Source organism: Biomphalaria glabrata, chromosome 2 (assembly GCF_947242115.1).
Source record: "Biomphalaria glabrata chromosome 2, xgBioGlab47.1, whole genome shotgun sequence".
Lineage (NCBI taxonomy): Eukaryota > Metazoa > Mollusca > Gastropoda > Planorbidae > Biomphalaria > Biomphalaria glabrata.
Genome location: NC_074712.1, coordinates 48,159,313 through 48,178,274, shown reverse-complemented (window position 1 = coordinate 48,178,274; position 18,962 = coordinate 48,159,313). Strand labels below are relative to the sequence as shown.

At 38.8% G+C, this 18,962-nt stretch overlaps 1 protein-coding gene across 2 annotated transcripts in view; it reads left to right on the top strand.

The window, feature by feature from the left end:
• The window catches only part of LOC106063800 (calcium-dependent protein kinase C), a 108,685-nt gene that overhangs the window by 26,015 nt on the left and 63,708 nt on the right, over positions 1 to 18,962 (top strand). For both annotated transcript variants that reach the window (XM_056021019.1, XM_056021017.1), the window contains exon 3: positions 9,481 to 9,563. In XM_056021019.1, coding sequence (XP_055876994.1) covers positions 9,481 to 9,563 — 83 coding nt within the window. The remainder of the gene's footprint in view (positions 1 to 9,480; positions 9,564 to 18,962) is intronic.

Sequence of the window (18,962 nt, the reverse complement as noted above, 5' to 3'; positions counted from 1 at the left end):
GAAGTGTTCCCTCGACACATCCCATTCTGCTTTCTCTGTCATGAGTTGAAGTGTTCCCTCGACACATCCCATCAGCTGCTTTCTCTGTCATGAGCTGAAGTGTTTCCTCGACACATCCCATCAGCTGCTTTCTCTGTCATGAGCTGAAGTGTTTCCTTGACACATCCCATCAGCTGCTTTCTGTCATGAGCTGAAGTGTTCCCTTGACACATCCCATCAGCTGCTTTCTGTCATGAGCTGAAGTGTTCCCTTGACACATCCCATCAGCTGCTTTCTCTGTCATGAGCTGAAGTGTTCCCTTGACACATCCCATCAGCTGCTTTCTCTGTCATGAGCTGAAGTGTTCCCTCGACACATCCCATCCTGCTTTCTCTGTCATGAGCTGAAGTGTTCCCTCGACACATCCCATCAGCTGCTTTCTCTGTCATGAGCTGAAGTGTTTCCTTGACACATCCCATCAGCTGCTTTCTGTCATGAGCTGAAGTGTTCCCTTGACACATCCCATCAGCTGCTTTCTGTCATAAGCTGAAGTGTTCCCTTGACACATCCCATCAGCTGCTTTCTCTGTCATGAGCTGAAGTGTTCCCTTGACACATCCCATCAGCTGCTTTCTCTGTCATGAGCTGAAGTGTTCCCTTGACACATCCCATCCTGCTTTCTCTGTCATGAGCTGAAGTGTTTCCTCGACACATCCCATCAGCTGCTTTCTCTGTCATGAGCTGAAGTGTTTCCTTGACACATCCCATCAGCTGCTTTCTGTCATGAGCTGAAGTGTTCCCTTGACACATCCCATCAGCTGCTTTCTGTCATGAGCTGAAGTGTTCCCTTGACACATCCCATCAGCTGCTTTCTCTGTCATGAGCTGAAGTGTTCCCTTGACACATCCCATCAGCTGCTTTCTCTGTCATGAGCTGAAGTGTTCCCTCGACACATCCCATCCTGCTTTCTCTGTCATGAGCTGAAGTGTTCCCTTGACACATCCCATCAGCTGCTTTCTCTGTCATGAGCTGAAGTGTTCCCTTGACACATCCCATCAGCTGCTTTCTCTGTCATGAGCTGAAGTGTTCCCTTGACACATCCCATTCTGCTTTCTCTGTCATGAGCTGAAGTGTTCCCTTGACACATCCCATTCTGCTTTCTCTGTCATGAGCTGAAGTGTTCCCTCGACACATCCCATCAGCTGCTTTCTCTGTCATGAGCTGAAGTGTTCCCTTGACACATCCCATTCTGCTTTCTCTGTCATGAGCTGAAGTGTTCCCTTGACACATCCCATTCTGCTTTCTCTGTCATGAGCTGAAGTGTTCCCTCGACACATCCCATCAGCTGCTTTCTCTGTCATGAGCTGAAGTGTTCCCTTGACACATCCCATCAGCTGCTTTCTCTGTCATGAGCTGAAGTGTTCCCTCGACACATCCCATCAGCTGCTTTCTCTGTCATGAGCTGAAGTGTTCCCTCGACACATCCCATCAGCTGCTTTCTCTGTCATGAGCTGAAGTGTTCCCTTGACACATCCCATCAGCTGCTTTCTCTGTCATGAGCTGAAGTGTTCCCTCGACACATCCCATCAGCTGCTTTCTCTGTCATGAGCTGAAGTGTTTCCTCGACACATCCCATCAGCTGCTTTCTGTCATGAGCTGAAGTGTTCCCTCGACACATCCCATCAGCTGCTTTCTCTGTCATGAGCTGAAGTGTTCCCTCGACACATCCCATCCTACTTTCTCTGTCATGAGCTGAAGTGTTCCCTCGACACATCCCATCCTACTTTCTCTGTCATGAGCTGAAGTGTTTCTTTTGACACACACTCACAGACACAACTTGGGAAGCTTTATCCGCTACTTTGGTTGGGGTGTTCTCTGCTTGATCTTGGCATACTTTCTAAGCTCATTCAGTCCAAGTTGAGAAACTTTATCGTCTGGAAGTAGAGATGGAAGAAACACTAAAAAAAAAAGGATGAAAACTACATTCTCAACATTTGTTTAATCTGCATTGTTCATTTGCTGGGATTGTGTGTGCCTCATCCACAGACCTATATATATTATACCTAGAGTGGACATGGAGATGTATAACAAAACACAAAAATGTCGTGAAAAACGTCAAAAAGCTGAAACAATGCGTTGTTTTGTAAAGTAGTTATAAGAAGTAAAGTTGTTGTTTTTTTCAACCCTAACCTTTGCAATTTAACATTGAAAATAAGAGCACTCTCGTCTCATAATTATTATTTTACAATTTTTAGATACAAAATCTAGATCTAGAAAGAGCTAGGTAATCAATCTATTTAAATGTACAATCTAAAATCATAAGATTAAAATTAATAGACATGAATTATTTCGATCTAGTATATATCGAAACATTATCTCAATGAAAACTATCAGGAAATGGCTTTATAGCATAGATTTCCGAATATATACAGTTCTGTGATTAATATTAATAATAGCCCATTCTATTTATAATCTGCAAAGTAGTATTGCATTATTCTTAAACTTTGAATACTTAAGATCATATATATATATATATATATATATATATATATATATATATATATATATATATATATATATATATATATATATATATATATATATATATATATATATATATATATATATATATATATACACATATATAGGCTATATAGGTCTGTGATCTGATCATTATCGGATTAGAATTTGTTTCCGTTTTCCAGTCTAGGTAGAATATATATAGGTCTGTGATCTTACCCTTGAAATGTAGTGAATACGTTTTGGCTCTCACAGTGTAAGGGGGAGAACCCTTTGTTTCCATAATTTATACCTTCATTTCTAATCAACAACAAAAAAAAAAGGTTGACAAGCTTACTGAGCAGACATCGTCAGCTAGAGGTGAAGGTGTAGTGACGTCAAGATGTTAGACAAGTAGGCCTTGAACTTACTCCCTCATGCCATTCCATGGCCTGCATTTTCTCCACCGCACACGCTGCACTTAAGGACTTGAGTAAACAGTGGAACATAGTGTCTTTGAACTTGCATTAGACTACATTTGTTTTCCCACTAACACTACAATAATAAAGCACGGGTCGCTGCGCTAGTTACACTGTAGTGTCAATGCATCAAGTTCAGCGTTTCTCAACCGTTTTATTTTGTCCAAGTACCCATTTAGTTGTATTTTAAGTTTCTGATACCCAATGCCGATTTCCTTTTCATCACTACACACTTGGTAAGTCTAAGGACTTTTTAGCTAAGAAACATTGATTTTCACTCAAATTTTTCACAGAAATTTGTTTAATCGAGCTGAACAAATGCACAAATCTGAAACTTTTCACGGTCCTATTTACTAGAGTCAAAGGGAATGTCCTGAGTTATTTTTAGATATTCTAAAACAACTAGAAGTTGATGACTTCATTTTAGTTAAAATGTTCACTCCAAATAACATGTCATGGCCAGGTCTATGCGCTTGACACGTCTGCTTGTACACCTAGCAGAAGATGAGATACAGGATTATTCACAGTGTACAACCATTTAGACTGTAGACTTTAGCAAGAAAAAGGGTATTTAGACAAACATCTTCCTATGTCTTGGCACTTAGATCCCCCGTTGACTGGCGTAGCTAGTTATTGTTTCCCAGTTGTGACGACAGTCAAGTAGAAAATAATGGCCTCTTCTTATCTGTCTTTTCACACATATACTCTCACACATACACACATTTTGCTTCATCACCTGGCCTCAACACAAGCACGTAATCCTCTGACACATGTAGAATTCAGGTTAGTGTTGGGAACATCAGTTGTCTTGGGGGTAACGGTCTAATGGTAATCCATGCGAATGTTATAGTGTAGTGTTGGTTATAGTCTCAACCGATGAGGTTTTATTTATTTATTTCGGGATCTAGACAAAACAAAACATAAAACCGATTTAGTTCTACTTAGGCGAAGAACTCTTTGTGGGTGAAAGTTTAGGGCACAGGATGAGCAACCCCAGCAAGAAGAGGGTATGAGCTGAAACTGGCAATGAGTAAGAGTTGAAACTTTGTTGTTCTGAAATAATGGATTCTTGGGGTGAGGTTGAATATGATGCTGGTGATTTTCTCCCTTTAGTTGATCTCTACTGTTCTTACCTAGATGTACTGTGTTGTGGAGGGGAAAAAAAAGAAGAGAATTACTATTGAAATAATTCAAGCTTGGAACTGATTTAAAACTTTGAATAGGGGAAAACGGAAAGTTTCGAAAAAAAAATGCTAATGCCATGCACTGACCTTCTTAATATGCCATGCACTGACCTTCTTAATATGCCATGCACTGACCTTCTTAGTTTGCCATGCACTGACCTTCTTAGTTTGCCATGCACTGACCTTCTTAGTTTGCAATGCTCTGACCTTCTTAGTTTGCCATGCACAGACCTTCTTAGTTTGCCATGCACTGACCTTCTTAGTTTGCCATGCACTGACTTTCTTAGTTTGCCCAACACGTCCTGCCTTTGTTTGTTGATTGATGGGAACTAAAAAACAAATACATTCAAAACTATAACTCATTTAGAGTTACGAAATTATTTTTTGATACAATGTGCAATATCAACGACCTGCTGGGTATTTATCTTAAATAGAATGAATGGTCCTGAGTTGGTTGAATGGAAACAAGTTTGTAATGAAAAGGTTGTGGAGAGAATTCCACTCAAGGTGCATCCAAGAGCACAATGGATCACTTCGTTTTCTTACTAGCTTGATGGATTGGGTTTAGCGATTCTCCATCCTTTGTGTGTGTGTGTGTTCTGAGCCATCTTTGGAAGTACTTTTGAAGTAGCTGCTTTCACTGACAGCACTATGGATAACACACATCTGTTTTTGTTTGGTTTTGTTCAAGCGTAGCTCGCTATTCTTTCAAGACTTGTTGTGAAGTAACCCCCCCCCCCCAAATGATCCGCCAGGTACGCGTGCTTCAGGGTTCCACACGCTGAATTATGCAATGTCTTTCTAGCCAGAGGTTTATGTTTGCATTGCATGCTATTTGATTAGTTGAACTCATTAGTGCCCGACCTAGTTCATAGAGTGACTGTTAATTCACTTGGCATAGCACTAGTACGTAGTCTTCCGCCTAGTCTTCTATACTGAATACACATTTTTTAACCTTGTTTTTTTTTATTAATATTGTATACTATTATTTATTATATTGCTAATCAAAGTATTTCCAAAGTTATCTAAGCGGTCCAGATTTGAATGAAATCCTTAGATAATATACATTGACTTTGTTTGTTTGTTTTTTAATCTAGGCATTTTTTTTCATTGTACCTCTGACATTACCACGCATTAGTTCAGTGTTTCTCAAACATTTCTTGGTGGCGCCACCTAGATGACAAAAATGTTGTTCACGCCCCCCTTAGCAGCTGGGATCTGTATTTTTTGACAAAGCTTATATCAACTCCTCTCTGTCTGGTAAAACGTTTGTACACGTTATTTCTCCCACACCTAATCTAGGATAAGGCTGAAATTTCGCACAATTATTTCTTTTACCTGACTACAAATGAATCAATTTAAAAAATTAACCAGTTAGTTAATTAACTATTGGCAATTAATTTTAATTTTTGTTTGGTATCTTGAACAAGAAAAATAAATCGTACTTGATAGATGGGTATGTCATAAGTTGAATGAGTCCCCGTGAGGACTTTTGACCCCTTAGTGTACATTTTGTATGCCTTTGAAAAACGATCATGTAAACATTCACAAAGATAGCCCCTTCTTCCGTCCCACTTTCCCAACTGGTCCAGACAAGTGATAGGTTCATAGCACATCGAGAAAGTGATAGGTTCATAGCACATCGAGAAAGTGATAGGTTCATAGCACATCGAGAAAGTGAGAGGTTCGTAGCACATCGAGAAAGTGATAGGTTCATAGCGCATCAAGAAAGCTAAAAGCTAAACAAAACATTTGGTAAAAATATTTCTAATCGCAGATTCATTATGTCCAAGTCAATCGAAATTATAACTATATGACAGATACAAACTAATTGATACAATTACACTTAATATAAGTTTTTTTTTCTTTTGTTTTTAAGTATTTTTTTTAAAAACGTGGTTCTTGTTTAAACCCATACTGGCATACTTCATTCTTCGGGGACTGACTTACCTCTTTAACAAAACATTACCTATGTTTAATCCGACTATTAGACTAGAGCAGTCTCTTCAGGAATGTGAACGTTATCTGTAGTGGCTGAGTTGAACCTCAAACTGTCTCTTCCCATTTTCTATCTAGCGAGACCTGAATTCTTAGTTTTCCCAATAGCTTTAGCAATACTATGAGGACTGCTCGAATGATGCTGAAGTGTGTCTATGCTGGTTTCTCTGCCTTTTCATTTCCACAGTCCGCCGTGAGTGGAAATTTTCTGAACATCTTGGTAGATATTAAACAGTCCGCTGTGAGTTGAAATTTTCTGAACATCTTGGTAGATATTAAATTTCTAGCTGATCTTTTGGAATACTAATAACAAGGAAAAGCTATTGTTAGTATTCAGTAATTTACTCAATTTAAAAGAGCCATTTCTTTAAAAAGTTATTTATCCTTAATATTGGAAGGGAAAAAAAGCAACTGAAATAACCGTTTTATTTAAACTGTACAAATACGGATATGACAGCACGTGCTATCAGTGACAATACACAGTAGTACTCTCTCAGTTATGTTTAACTAGCTGATGGTCACTTCACACAAGGCCATATGGAACCGAATCACGTAGTAGTGAAAAGTAAGCGGAGATTTCATATCAACCTTTTCATTGTGTTGAGATCATGAAGCGAATACTCATCTGCTTGTACTATTTACCTTGATTTGTATGTGTAGATCTAATCAGAATCAAATTTAAAGCCGTGTCTACATTTGTCAAGTTACTCGCATACTCATCTGCTTGTACTATTTACCTTGATTTGTGTGTGCAGATTTAATCAGAATCAAATTTGAAGCTTAGTCTACATTGGTCAAAGTTGCTTTTGCTGACTCTCAGAATGAGTAGCAAAATAGTTCATTTTGTATTTGGAATTGGGTCAAAACGGCTCCACTTGCCCAGACCTTTGATAGATGAAAGCAATCATAACACTTACATTTTTGTCACGAAGATGTCTTCTGTAAATTATGATTGAAAGGGTAAATAAATACAAAATTCCTATGCAGACGCATGACGTCATGTAAAATTGATTCCATCTCCGTCGTACTCCTGGTAGGATGTGAGGTCAAAGGTTGAGCGAGACTCTATCAAAGTGGACGTGACGTATGTAGACGACGCTCGCGTCGACCATAAACTCCAACAGCGCAATGGAGCCAGCCATTTTGTGACACATCGACCACGTGCGGTGTTTGCAAATGTTATAATCAATATCGAACTTTTTTTTTTTTCGTTTTGCAAAAGAGATGTGTGTGTGTGTGTGTTATGGTGGGTGGGAGAAATGATTTTGCTTTGCAAAAATAAAATTTCTTTAGGTTAACTGGAGACACTAAGCGGTTTGCCACTTTTCTGTGCAGACATCTGACTTATTTCACCAGAACATACTCAACCATTTTCAGGCAGTGTCATTAGCTCCTTTGAGTGCTCTAATCTTTTTATTGTGGCCAGACTCTGAAGACATTGCTGCGTGGAGCCGCCACTAAAAGGAAAGATTTGCTCAGTCTTTTCTGTTGTTGTTGTTTTTTATCTCGATCTATTAGTTAACCTTCTAAAGACACACTTTCAAATGCCTGTCAGTGACGCCTCTGTCAAATTAAACTAAAGCACAGGGTCTCGACTTGAAATCTCAATGGCGGCTGAAACAAAATCTGAATTGGTGTTGACTTGTGTTTGTCGAGGGCCTAAAGACACTAGATAATTTCTCTATGATACTTAAAAAAAATAATTTTTAAACAAAAAAAAAGGTCAAAACAAAGTTTCTGCTAGGAGCTCACATATTGCAATGTAATATTTACCCAATTTGTCTTAATCATATTTCTCTCGTACAAAGTCTGTTAATGATAATGCGTGAACGAGTTTGTGGAACAGAAAAGTCCTTTTGTCATCTTTTTTGTTTAATGCACATTCCCTTTCTAGTGAAAAAAAAAATGCAATGACAAGATAGAGCCCAGAGAAAAAAAGTAGAAACCATTAAAATGTGATTGAATCTCCTCCTTCGTCTAGACACCTCTATCCAGCCGCTGGGAATATTGTGACACTGGTTGTATTCTAACCTGACTTCAAGTCACTCTTGGCCTCGTGTCCACCAATCTAGTTGACCCTTACTATGTGAGCAGTATCTACCAGCCTCTCATAAATTGGCGGAAGGACGGGTGATCAATACTTTTGTTTTGTTCTAGATACCGTTACGATTGAAGGATAAAGACTGACCCCCCCATTAACTACGCCATTTGGTAGATTTTTTTTCTTTCTCTGTAATTTTTTTTTTGTTTAAATCTAAATCTTTGTGTGTGTTTTTTTAAACAAAGCTTATATCAACTCTGTCTGTCTTTCTCTCTGTCACACATTTTGAACAAATTATTTTTCCCACACTCTTTCTCGAATCAAGTTGAAACATTACAAAATTATTTATTATACCTAACAAACACGAATCCATTAAAAAATCAACTAATTATTCAATTAATTATCGGAAAATTGGTATACCTACAAAATCGGTGTCTACCGAGTAGTGTTTCTCTCAACCCTTCTATATGGATCTGAGACATAGTATTATACAGAAAGCAACTGAGACTACTTGAACGCTTTCACCAAAGATGCTTGCGCTTCATCATGGACATACGGTGGCAAGATCGCACTTCAAACAGCGATGTCCTTGCGATCGCCGGTTTAGACAGTATAGGGGGACTTCTTATAGCCCGACAGTTACGCTGGGCAGGGCACATATCCCGTATGGGGGGCGAACGTATGCCAAAAGCAGTCTTTTTTGGAGAGCTGAAAGGTGGTCGACGTAACAGAGGCGTTCCAATGAAACACTTTAAAGACCAGCTTAGGCGCCAACTTGCTTTAACTGACATAGAAGAGAGCACCTGGTTGCTGGCGGCTTCAGAACGAGAGATCTGGAGGTCACTTACAAAAGGCCGCGGGTACACATTTGAGACAAAAGAAAATCCGCTGCCGAGGACAGACGTAGATGGCGAAAAAAAATCTTAACTAACTACCCTATGCCTGCGCTGGATGTGGCAAAATATGTAGGTTGCAGCTGGGGCTGCGTAGCCACGGGAAATCTGCATTTCTCATTAATCTTCGGACTCGAAGACAAGCCTTATTATTATCATTATTGGTAATTATTTATTTAGTTTGATATCGAAAAAGGAGAATAAATTCTACATTACTAGGATATATAGTCGTAAATGTGACGTTCTTACCATTAGGTTAGCTTTATTTATTAATTATTTTTTAAATATTTATATATTTTTCTCTGACCAAATTAATAAACGTTTCTTTGTATACATGTTTCGTTCGGCTTTTTGTCTTTCTGTACTTATTCTGTATCTATTCACTTCCTTTTCTGATTCTCTCCACAGTTTGCAGTTTAGTTGTACACAAGCGTTGCCATGAATTCGTGTCCTTCATCTGTCCGGGTGCTGACAATGGTCCAGACTCAGATGTAAGTAGTCTCTATCTTATTACAGTCACGGGTTGAAAGAATGCGTCCTCATTGTTTCTTAAGCATGTGCTTTATGCTCCAAGTCTGGCTAGCTTCACTTTCCCCACACACCCTACCATAGCAAGAGAACGTCATGACTAGGGTGTTTATTGTATCGCCTAACTTGACGTCCTAGTCTCTGTTTGCCGCTAAGCCTGTTGTGGAAATAGAACTAAGCTTGTGAAAGTAGAGTTGAGCTCTGGTGGTTCAGTGACATCTGAACTTACTCTCTGTTAGAAAAACACAAGCAAATTGGATTTATGAAGCGATGGAATTTGCGAGTAACATATTAACGATTGTCCGTCCCCATGTTTGAAGTGCAATAACAGGCTATTGATTCTTTGTTGTAAAGCTAATGAGTGCCCTGCTGTTGTGAAACCTTCCTTTCACGAGCATCCAACACAATCGATGACAGATTTACCATGAAGGCATATGCGAAATGTAGAAAGTAGAATGCGTCCTGTATTGCTTTTTGTTTGTCCCTTCAGTTGTGGACATCATGTCAAGAATCGCTGGAGTGTTGAGCTTGTTGACAGCCTTCACGGCCAGCCCCACTTCATGTTATATATATGTTCTTCTTATTCTTCTGTGCTGTCATCTACAAATTGCGTCTGAGGGGATGAAAAAAAAAAGAGGTAATAGAAATAAATAAAAAAAAATCTTCTTTTCAAAAGAAAATTTTATTTCTATTGAAATTTTTAACTGTAAATATTCTCTCCTTATCCGCCTCTCCCCTCCCCCCCCCCCAATTCTGGATTGTGTCAAATGACCCTTGGACTGAATGTCCTCTTCTTCCGTATGTCTTTAGAAAATACGTTGAATAGAATCTTCTTGTTGGACGATGTTAGCAGCTTTGAGAAAAAAACAAACTTGTCCATTAGCTCATTAAAATGGTTTCCCGTAGAGAAATTGTTCACAACAGAAAGCCAATGGGATTTACTTTTGTAAGCTGGAATATGGGGATCGATAGCTCGTCACTTTGTCTTGTAGATAGAACTAGTGGACGATCAATTAACCCAAGGCTTCAAAAGGTGTATGACAAGGTGACCTTGAGATTCACTGCATAGTCTTGCGACATTGTTTTGCATTAAAAATTGAACTAGTTTGATATGAGAAATTAGCTGTTACATCAATAGGTCGAATTCTTTTAATTCACGATTTAAATACAGCGTCATTGGTAGGTGAGGTATATTGTATTTGATTGATTGCTCGTTAGTCTTAGGGCTTCAGTCCATGCTAGTCTGAGGTCACAGAAGCGAAACTGTCTTACATTTCTTTTCATTGATTACAAATTCTATAGATGTCTGCGTTTTTTTTTTTTTTATCAAATGTTTAAGCAAAAATGTTGGGTTTAGTCTATGAGGTGTATGTCATTGTAACGATGGAATTGGGGGGATAATAGGCCTTGGTATTTTCAGAAACTGGCAACCCAATTCCACTGCGTTGCCTGGGGTACTGAAACTGTTTTGATCTGACCCGTTTATTATCTTTCCTTGTATATCTATAGTATTTATATGCATAGCTCCTCCTTCCTATATATATATATATATACCCTAAACATTGAAGAGCGAACAAGAAATCTATTTTAAACTTTTTGTCTATTTTTAGCACTAAATGTAAAATTCCCCTTGCCTCTCCAAACTAATGTGAAAGTAAGCATCTTGTTTACACATCCCTTGAGACGTTGATGCATACATTACGTGGCACTCTCTAGGCTTAACCCTTTCTCTCCTTAATTACTTTCCGACGGAATTATTCATTTTGCTCATTTATAGTTCACTTCCCTGTTAAGATAAAACTTCCAAACCTTTTGAATCAAAAAAATATTTTATTTGGTTTAGAATTAATTGGGAACGCGTGCTCTTTTTATATAACACAAATTAATGTTTATCAAACAAACAAAAAAATTTTATGTGGTCAAATCAACGATGGTATCGTCACTTAGGAGTGAAAGAATTAAACCACTTGGAATGAAAGAGTTAGGAAAGTAGGGAAAGATTAGTCCCTTTCAGCCATTTAAAAGCATCAACCATCTTCTGTTACGTATGACAGGAATTGGTTGCTATCTATTATTCCACTGGGAATGACGAGAAACAAGCCAAGCGAGTATTTAAAATTGACTTATTTCTTTAAGTAATGGTGCCATATGTGAAACACGTTTGAGAACCGTTGGACTAATTCCTGTACGCATGTTTGGTGGAGTCAATCTTTTGTAGCGTTTTGTTAGATACGCCTTATGTTATGATATTTGTTGCTGTGCGTGCATTCGTGTGTATCTATCGATTTTTTTTTTATTGAAAAAGCAGACAAAGGTGTTAAATTGTCTTCTACCAAGGTGGGACATTTTCACTCTAGGCATTTCTGTGGACACGTCACACACACACACACACACATATACATATAAAGTAATAGGACTATTCATCCCACTGGTGTTATATCCTGTGGAGGTCCCTGGGTTGCCTCAGCAAATCTAATCATACAGATCTTTCTGAACTTTTCATCTCCATGCCACACCTTCTTATGGAGTCTGTGTGTTTCTATGGTGACGGTGGGAAGAGGTTAGCGATTAGTTGTGAATGATGCAACGCGGCATCGTCGTCAGCGGTCTTAGGTAGGACTGACGACTCCAGAAGGCCAAACTGAAAAGACGTTTTTTTTAGTGAGTTTGATGTTGTTCAAAATACCATTTTAACTTATTTATAAGGTCTGCTACATTTATTTCATTTGATCTCAAGTTGATCGTGTCTATATTGTAAGTCACAAAGAAACTAATCAAGTTATTTCAAACTGTACACGTTAAAATAGAATACGCCTAAGGCGGTTTATGTGTCTACCAGCAGCTTGGTGCTACAAGTCAACGACCGTCCACAACTCCAAGCTGTTCTAGAATTATATATATATATATATATATATATATATAGAGAGAGAGAGAGAGAGAGAGAGAAAGAAAGAGAGAGACATAGACACAATTATATATATATATATATAGCAAGAGAAGATGGTGTGGGTACCGTTAAAACATTATTACGCCCTGAAAAGATTTCGTCTTTTTACTATATCAAGTGGGCCTATGTCTTGACTAAGGCAAAATGTAGACCGTTTTCGTGTTTCTGTTTTCCTCACAAACTCTTGAGATCTACTTTTGTTTTCACGTGCTTGTCTTTGTGCTATTGCGTGTTACTCTTCAGCATACGTGTATCCGTGAGACGTCTTGGGTTGGCCATACTTATTTAACAATCAACGTCCCATGACAATAATTAGCACAAGTCTAACGTCCCCGGAGAGATTGGAAAATGCTTTAGGAGAGAGCTCGCTACTGTCGAGATGGTAATGGTAGACGTCCGACCTGTTAGGGTAGCGTTTTAGTCGCGCTGGTCCACCAGTCTTGAAAGAAGTAGCACTGACAGACGGCATCGCACGCTCGCACGCACTGACCTCCTCTTGTCCAACCGCTCACATTCATTGGTCAGCGTTCTTCTACATAACTCACGCAAGTGTACATTTTTTTTAAGGGAGACTTTGGTCCATCTGGTCACCTAAGAAATGTCTGTGTGGTCCTTTGGGAAGGTGAAGTTAAGATTTGACAACCATATGGCTGTTGAATTTATAAGTTGACTGGTCTCTGGGGTCCGGTGGCCTGTTATGTCTAGCGAATTAAAAAGTGGACTGGTTTCGTGATCAGTTATTGCAAAAGTTGACTTGTATCTGTGCTAAGTGATATACCAATACGTTAGGGCCAACGACTCTTTAGCACTCAATCGAAACTTAGTATACACGAACAAGATCCAAATTTGCATTTCCATCTAAATAATGTGAGGATCCGTGTATGTTTTTTCCCCCCTAATCTGAATCCGTAAATATCTCAAAGATTTGACCTCAAAGTATTAATGACTCCAAAGGATTAATGACTAGTTAGAAATGAAAGCCCTACGAAATCAACATGTATCTTGCTTCTTTACACTCAGTTTATTTCTCCCTATTCATAACATTTCGTTTATTTCAACACAGAATAACATAATCTTGTTATCCCAAATCGTCCAAATGTTCTTTGAATGTTTTGTTTTACGAGCACTCCAGCTTAAGTCCATGCCACAGTTTTTTCAAACCTCATTTTCAGTCACTGTTGAAACGATACAAGAGCCAACTGACTTTCCTGCACGTGATTTAACAACAAAAAAAAAAAGAAACTATGTTTCATCCCTATGATTGCAGCCATGTTTTGGCGGGCTGCTGGGACAGATTAGGACATAAGCTGTATGTAAGCTGTGCAGCATTAGAGGGCTTCTATCCTGCAAGCGTTTGTTAGGCTTTACAAGTTGGGTTAAACCTTTAGACATAACAGTGGCTTCGCAGATGTTTGTTCGCTGTATACGGCAGTTAGAATGGAGGCCTATACTCTCCTCTTGTCTATTCTGCCTACACAATTTATATCTTGGGTTGACTTATAGATAGATATATGTACTGGTCAAATTAGAAAATGTACTTAGTAGACTGATTAATGTTTCTAGCCAGATACAAATGGCACTCACCTATTCGTCATAACTAGTGAACAACTATCCCACCAACACAAACTTTTGAGTCCTAGAACATTCGGACCAGTATCTTTTCAAGATTACTGTCCCCTTGAAATCTTCTGTTGTTGTTTTTTTGTGTGTGTTTGGGGGGGGGGGGTAATTGGATCAATTATAATGCTGTTTATTAGTTAAATGATTCAAATGAAAATAAATCTTCCCGCCACTACTGTGTTACACAAAAACAAATTTCCTTATTTGAACCAATAATTAACTTGCTGAATGCATAATAGAAGTTAATATAATGGGAATATCAAGAAATAGAAAGTCCTCATTTTGTTTTAATATCTTTGTTCACTTGGCAGAACTATTCTTTGAGAAACAGTTGAAACAAATAAACTCTCTGAAACAGTTGAAACAAATAAACTCTCTGAAACAGTTGAAACAAATAAACTCTCTGAAACAGTTGAAACAAATAAACTCTCCAAAACAGTTGAAACAAATAAACGCTCCGAAACAGTTGAAACAAGTAAACTCTCTGATCCAAAACTAAAATGCTAACAAAGGTGTTTCTCTTTTCTCGTTCCGATAGAACCTAAAAAATATTCGCTTCTTGTATCTGTTTTAAAGACTTAATGCTTGGCAAGTGTTCTATGCACTCGTACATCAGTGGACAAGAAGATAAAAAGCACCTTTGTAATGTTATGAAAGACCTGACAGTGTAACTCAAACTTTGATTTCGTTATGAAAGACCTTACAATCAAACTCAAAATTGATTGTTTCATGAAAGACCTTATAACTCAAATACGATTGTGTCATAAAAGACGTTACAATCTAACTCGAAATTGATTGTGTCATGAAGGACTTTACAAACTAACTCGAAATTGATTGTGTCATGAAGGACTTTACAAACTAACTCGAAATTGATTGTGTCATGAAGGACTTTACAAACTAACTCGAAATTGATTGTGTCATGAAGGACTTTACAAACTAACTCGAAATTGATTGTGTCATGAAGGACTTTACAAACTAACTCGAAATTGATTGTGTCATGAAGGACTTTACAAACTAACTCGAAATTGATTGTGTCATGAAGGACCTTACAATATAACCCAAACTTGATTGTGTCATGAAGGACCTTACAATATAACCCAAACTTGATTGTGTCATGAAGGACCTTATAACTCAAATATGATGTGTCACCAAAGACGTTACAATCTAACTCGAAATTGATTGTGTCATGAAGGACCTTGCAATGTGCAATGTAACCCAAACTTGATTGTGCCATAAAGGACCTTACAATATAACCCAAACCTGATTATGTCATGAAGGACTTTACAATCTAACTCGAATTTGATTGTGTCATGAAGGGCCTTTCAATGTAACCCAAACTTGATTGTGTCATGAACAATCTAGCCTAAACTTGATTGTGAAATGCCAGTCAAGTAGTATGAGAATACCTTTTTTGGCTGTATGTCTAGAAAGTTGTAATTCGATAAACGTCAGTAGTAGAGAGTCAGACATTTTCCTCAGGGCCTTTCAATGTAACCCAAACTTGATTGTGTCATGAACAATCTAGCCTAAACTTGATTGTGAAATGCCAGTCAAGTAGTATGAGAATACCTTTTTTGGCTGTATGTCTAGAAAGTTGTAATTCGATAAACGCCAGTAGTAGAGAGTCAGACATTTTCCTCCTTTATGTCTTACACCAAGTTAACATGCGCTACTTATGTTTGTCTCCAGTGACAATTCACTCCCCAGCTGCTTATGTTGATAAGAAACTAGTTCAGAAATTGAAATGACAAATGTGTAGATCTAAGTTTGGTCAAAGTTTGATGGCAGTTGCGCCCCCCCCCCCCCCTGTCAACCTATAACTTCGTCTCTTGCCAACTCGTCTATCTTTGTTGTAGTGGAAGGATGTGGGTTTTAATAGTGTCATGGACTCTTTTTCTGAACACGGGATCAACTGGACGACACATGTTCTAAAATCTCAAGCACAAGATGTGAATGGAAAAATATTTATAAATAAAAGGCAAGCGTACATAATGGAAAGAACTGCACATTTAAGCTTTGTTTTCATTGGCAGTAAGTTGTAAGGTTGATACTTGTGTATGTTTAAATGGCGGTCACGTGGGTGTGAATGGACGTACCAGTTAGCGCGTGTGTGAATCCCTTGCTCCACCGCAACACCCACGTTGAATGGTTTTGTTAAAGCTCGACCCCGTGATCCCTTCACGAGTTCCAACAAGCTAAGTGAGCTGTCAAGATTCCCTAAGTCAGCCCAGAGCGTGGCAAAGTGTGTCAAGGTTTGTCTGTTAAGACACTTTGCTTCAGAACTCCCCCAGCCCTTTTTCAGCTCCCTACATCATCTACTGTAACGGCAATATGACATGGCTCACAACTTGTCAACCAGAGCAAACATTCTATGGAACGTAACCCGATGCTCCAGCCTAAACCTAATCAATACCTCAGTCCACTGAAAATCCCATGTCTCATATTTTATACCCTCCTCTACCCTCCCCCTCCCCCCATTTTTTTTTTAGTTCTCTCTAGCTCGGCATTATTATAGCGGCAAAAAGTCTATGTCCATCCTTCCTGATTACCCTTTACCTCCACCCACCCACCCCCTCCTCTCCTCTCCCGAGTTGCGCCTCTCCCTTTGCCCGTGGACAGAGTTGTGTTAATTAGAGTTCCGTGCATTTAATGGGCTAAATACGACGCAGCTCTGGTTCCGGCTTCAAGCTGGTCACTAGTTAGTACGTATCCCGCAGCCATCACCGTTACCATTTTTGGGGGCGCCGTTGCCATGGTAGCGCGCCTCGCCCTTCAAGTCAGATTCCCTCCCCGACCTACCTCATAGGCGACATGGAGGCTTTGGTTTCTTTAAGTCGTGTGTCTCGTTCCTTTATACGTCAGTCCGTGTTGGGGGGGGGGGGAGGAGACATGCTCATTCATGTGTCTGGAAGAAGTCGACTCAGTTCTTTCTTCATTTCATAGTGTCACTCAATGATAGTGTCCAATTCAATGTCGCTGCTGATTAGTTAAGTCATTAACAACCGCAATGTAGATCTACACCTTGCTTTCAATCTTGGACTTTTCCTGCGTGTTAACTTTGCGGGTTGAGCCCAGTAACAGCTGGTTACAGACTGGATAGTGTTACCTCTGCTCCGTTAGGAGACCCGCTTAACGCGGTCGTAGCTTTCTACGTAAATCAAGGGTTCTTAAACTGAGTGTCTTCAACCCTTTTTTTTTTGTTGCTTGTGTGCATGTGTATATAAGTGCTAGACACTCAACGAATGCGTTACTAAATCCTTTTCAAAAGATCATAAACACAAACTCTTGACATTCATGACTTCATTTCATTTTATTATGGTACTTGTGACATAGGGGTGGGCGAATGGGTCAGAAATTATTTGAAAAGTTAAATTAGTTGCAAGTGAAAGAACCGATGGACATGGACACCACTATCCAGGACAAAAAGAAAAGTGAACCATTACTGAGAAGCATTTCTTGAAGTTCAGTGTTCTCAGACTAGAACCACGACTTCCTAATTGGAGTCTTCTAAACACTGCCTTGCATCGAGATGGCTGAGCGAATAGTGGTCGCCCAGTGTTCGTTTCTTCCTCCGACTTGTAGTGCGTCACAAGACTTCAATAAAATGTTAATGGAAAAACAGACAATTTAATGTTTCCATAAACCACAATTAAAATGAAATATACCTATCGATCGCTTGGTCAGACATCGTCATCCTATGTTTAACAGCCGACTTTTTTACTCTAAAATCAATCAGGTCAAATTGAAATACATGCTAAGCTTTCTTTTAGGCTCTGATCTTCTTAGCATGGCCGCCAGGGGTTCTGGAACTTGTCACTTGCGTTGCACAACAACCAACAAGTGCATTTTTTAGACTTGTTTTGGTCATGGGGATACGAAACTGGCCGCATAATCGTTCGTTATGCGCTTTTGGACGGTCATTCGGTTTCTCAATGGTCCAGGGGTCGAACCCTGTCCGCTGCCATCGCCGTCGACCTGAGGGAGGTTTGGTCTGGGATGAACTTATCTTCAAATCAAAAGAAACATCCAAAACATTATACAAAACAACACCTGATGTTGATACACAACATCTGATGTTGATGCACAGCAACCAATGTTGATACACAATACCCGATCATAGCACTCTATGCTGATACACAACACTTATTGTGTATAACCATACCAATATATTAAGACATCTGACGTTGATACGCAGAACATAATGTTGATAAACAACATCAAATTCGATACAAAACACCGAATGTTTATAGATAACACTTAGTATAAATACACAACACCTAATGTTGATGAGATTGCCTTGATCTGCATGTTTGGCACTCTTAATAATAGAAGCTCTGTAAAAACTGACAAAATTGTCGGGTAAGCTTGCAGCATTGGGATAAAGGAGAGAAAGAGAGGGCGAAACTCACATCTATCAACTCCAAAAATTACGTATGCCGGTACATACTGACCTATCAATTATGTATGCAAGTGAAGATCAACAGTCACATTCACCTTTGTATGTAGTGTGTATATATATATATATATATATATATATATATATATATATATATATATATATATATATATATATATATATATATATATATATATATATACTTTCCCTGCTTGGGTCGTGACCAGAAAACAAGTGACGCTCATTGGTACTGGCACATGCCCGTGTCCAGCCTGGTCAGCGAGATATTCGTCCCAACTAAATGCTTGGTTAACGCCATCTCAAAACTAAATCATGTTAATACTCTCCCCGAGCTGTATATTAATGTGCAAAAAAAAACCAACCTCGTCTACTATCTCT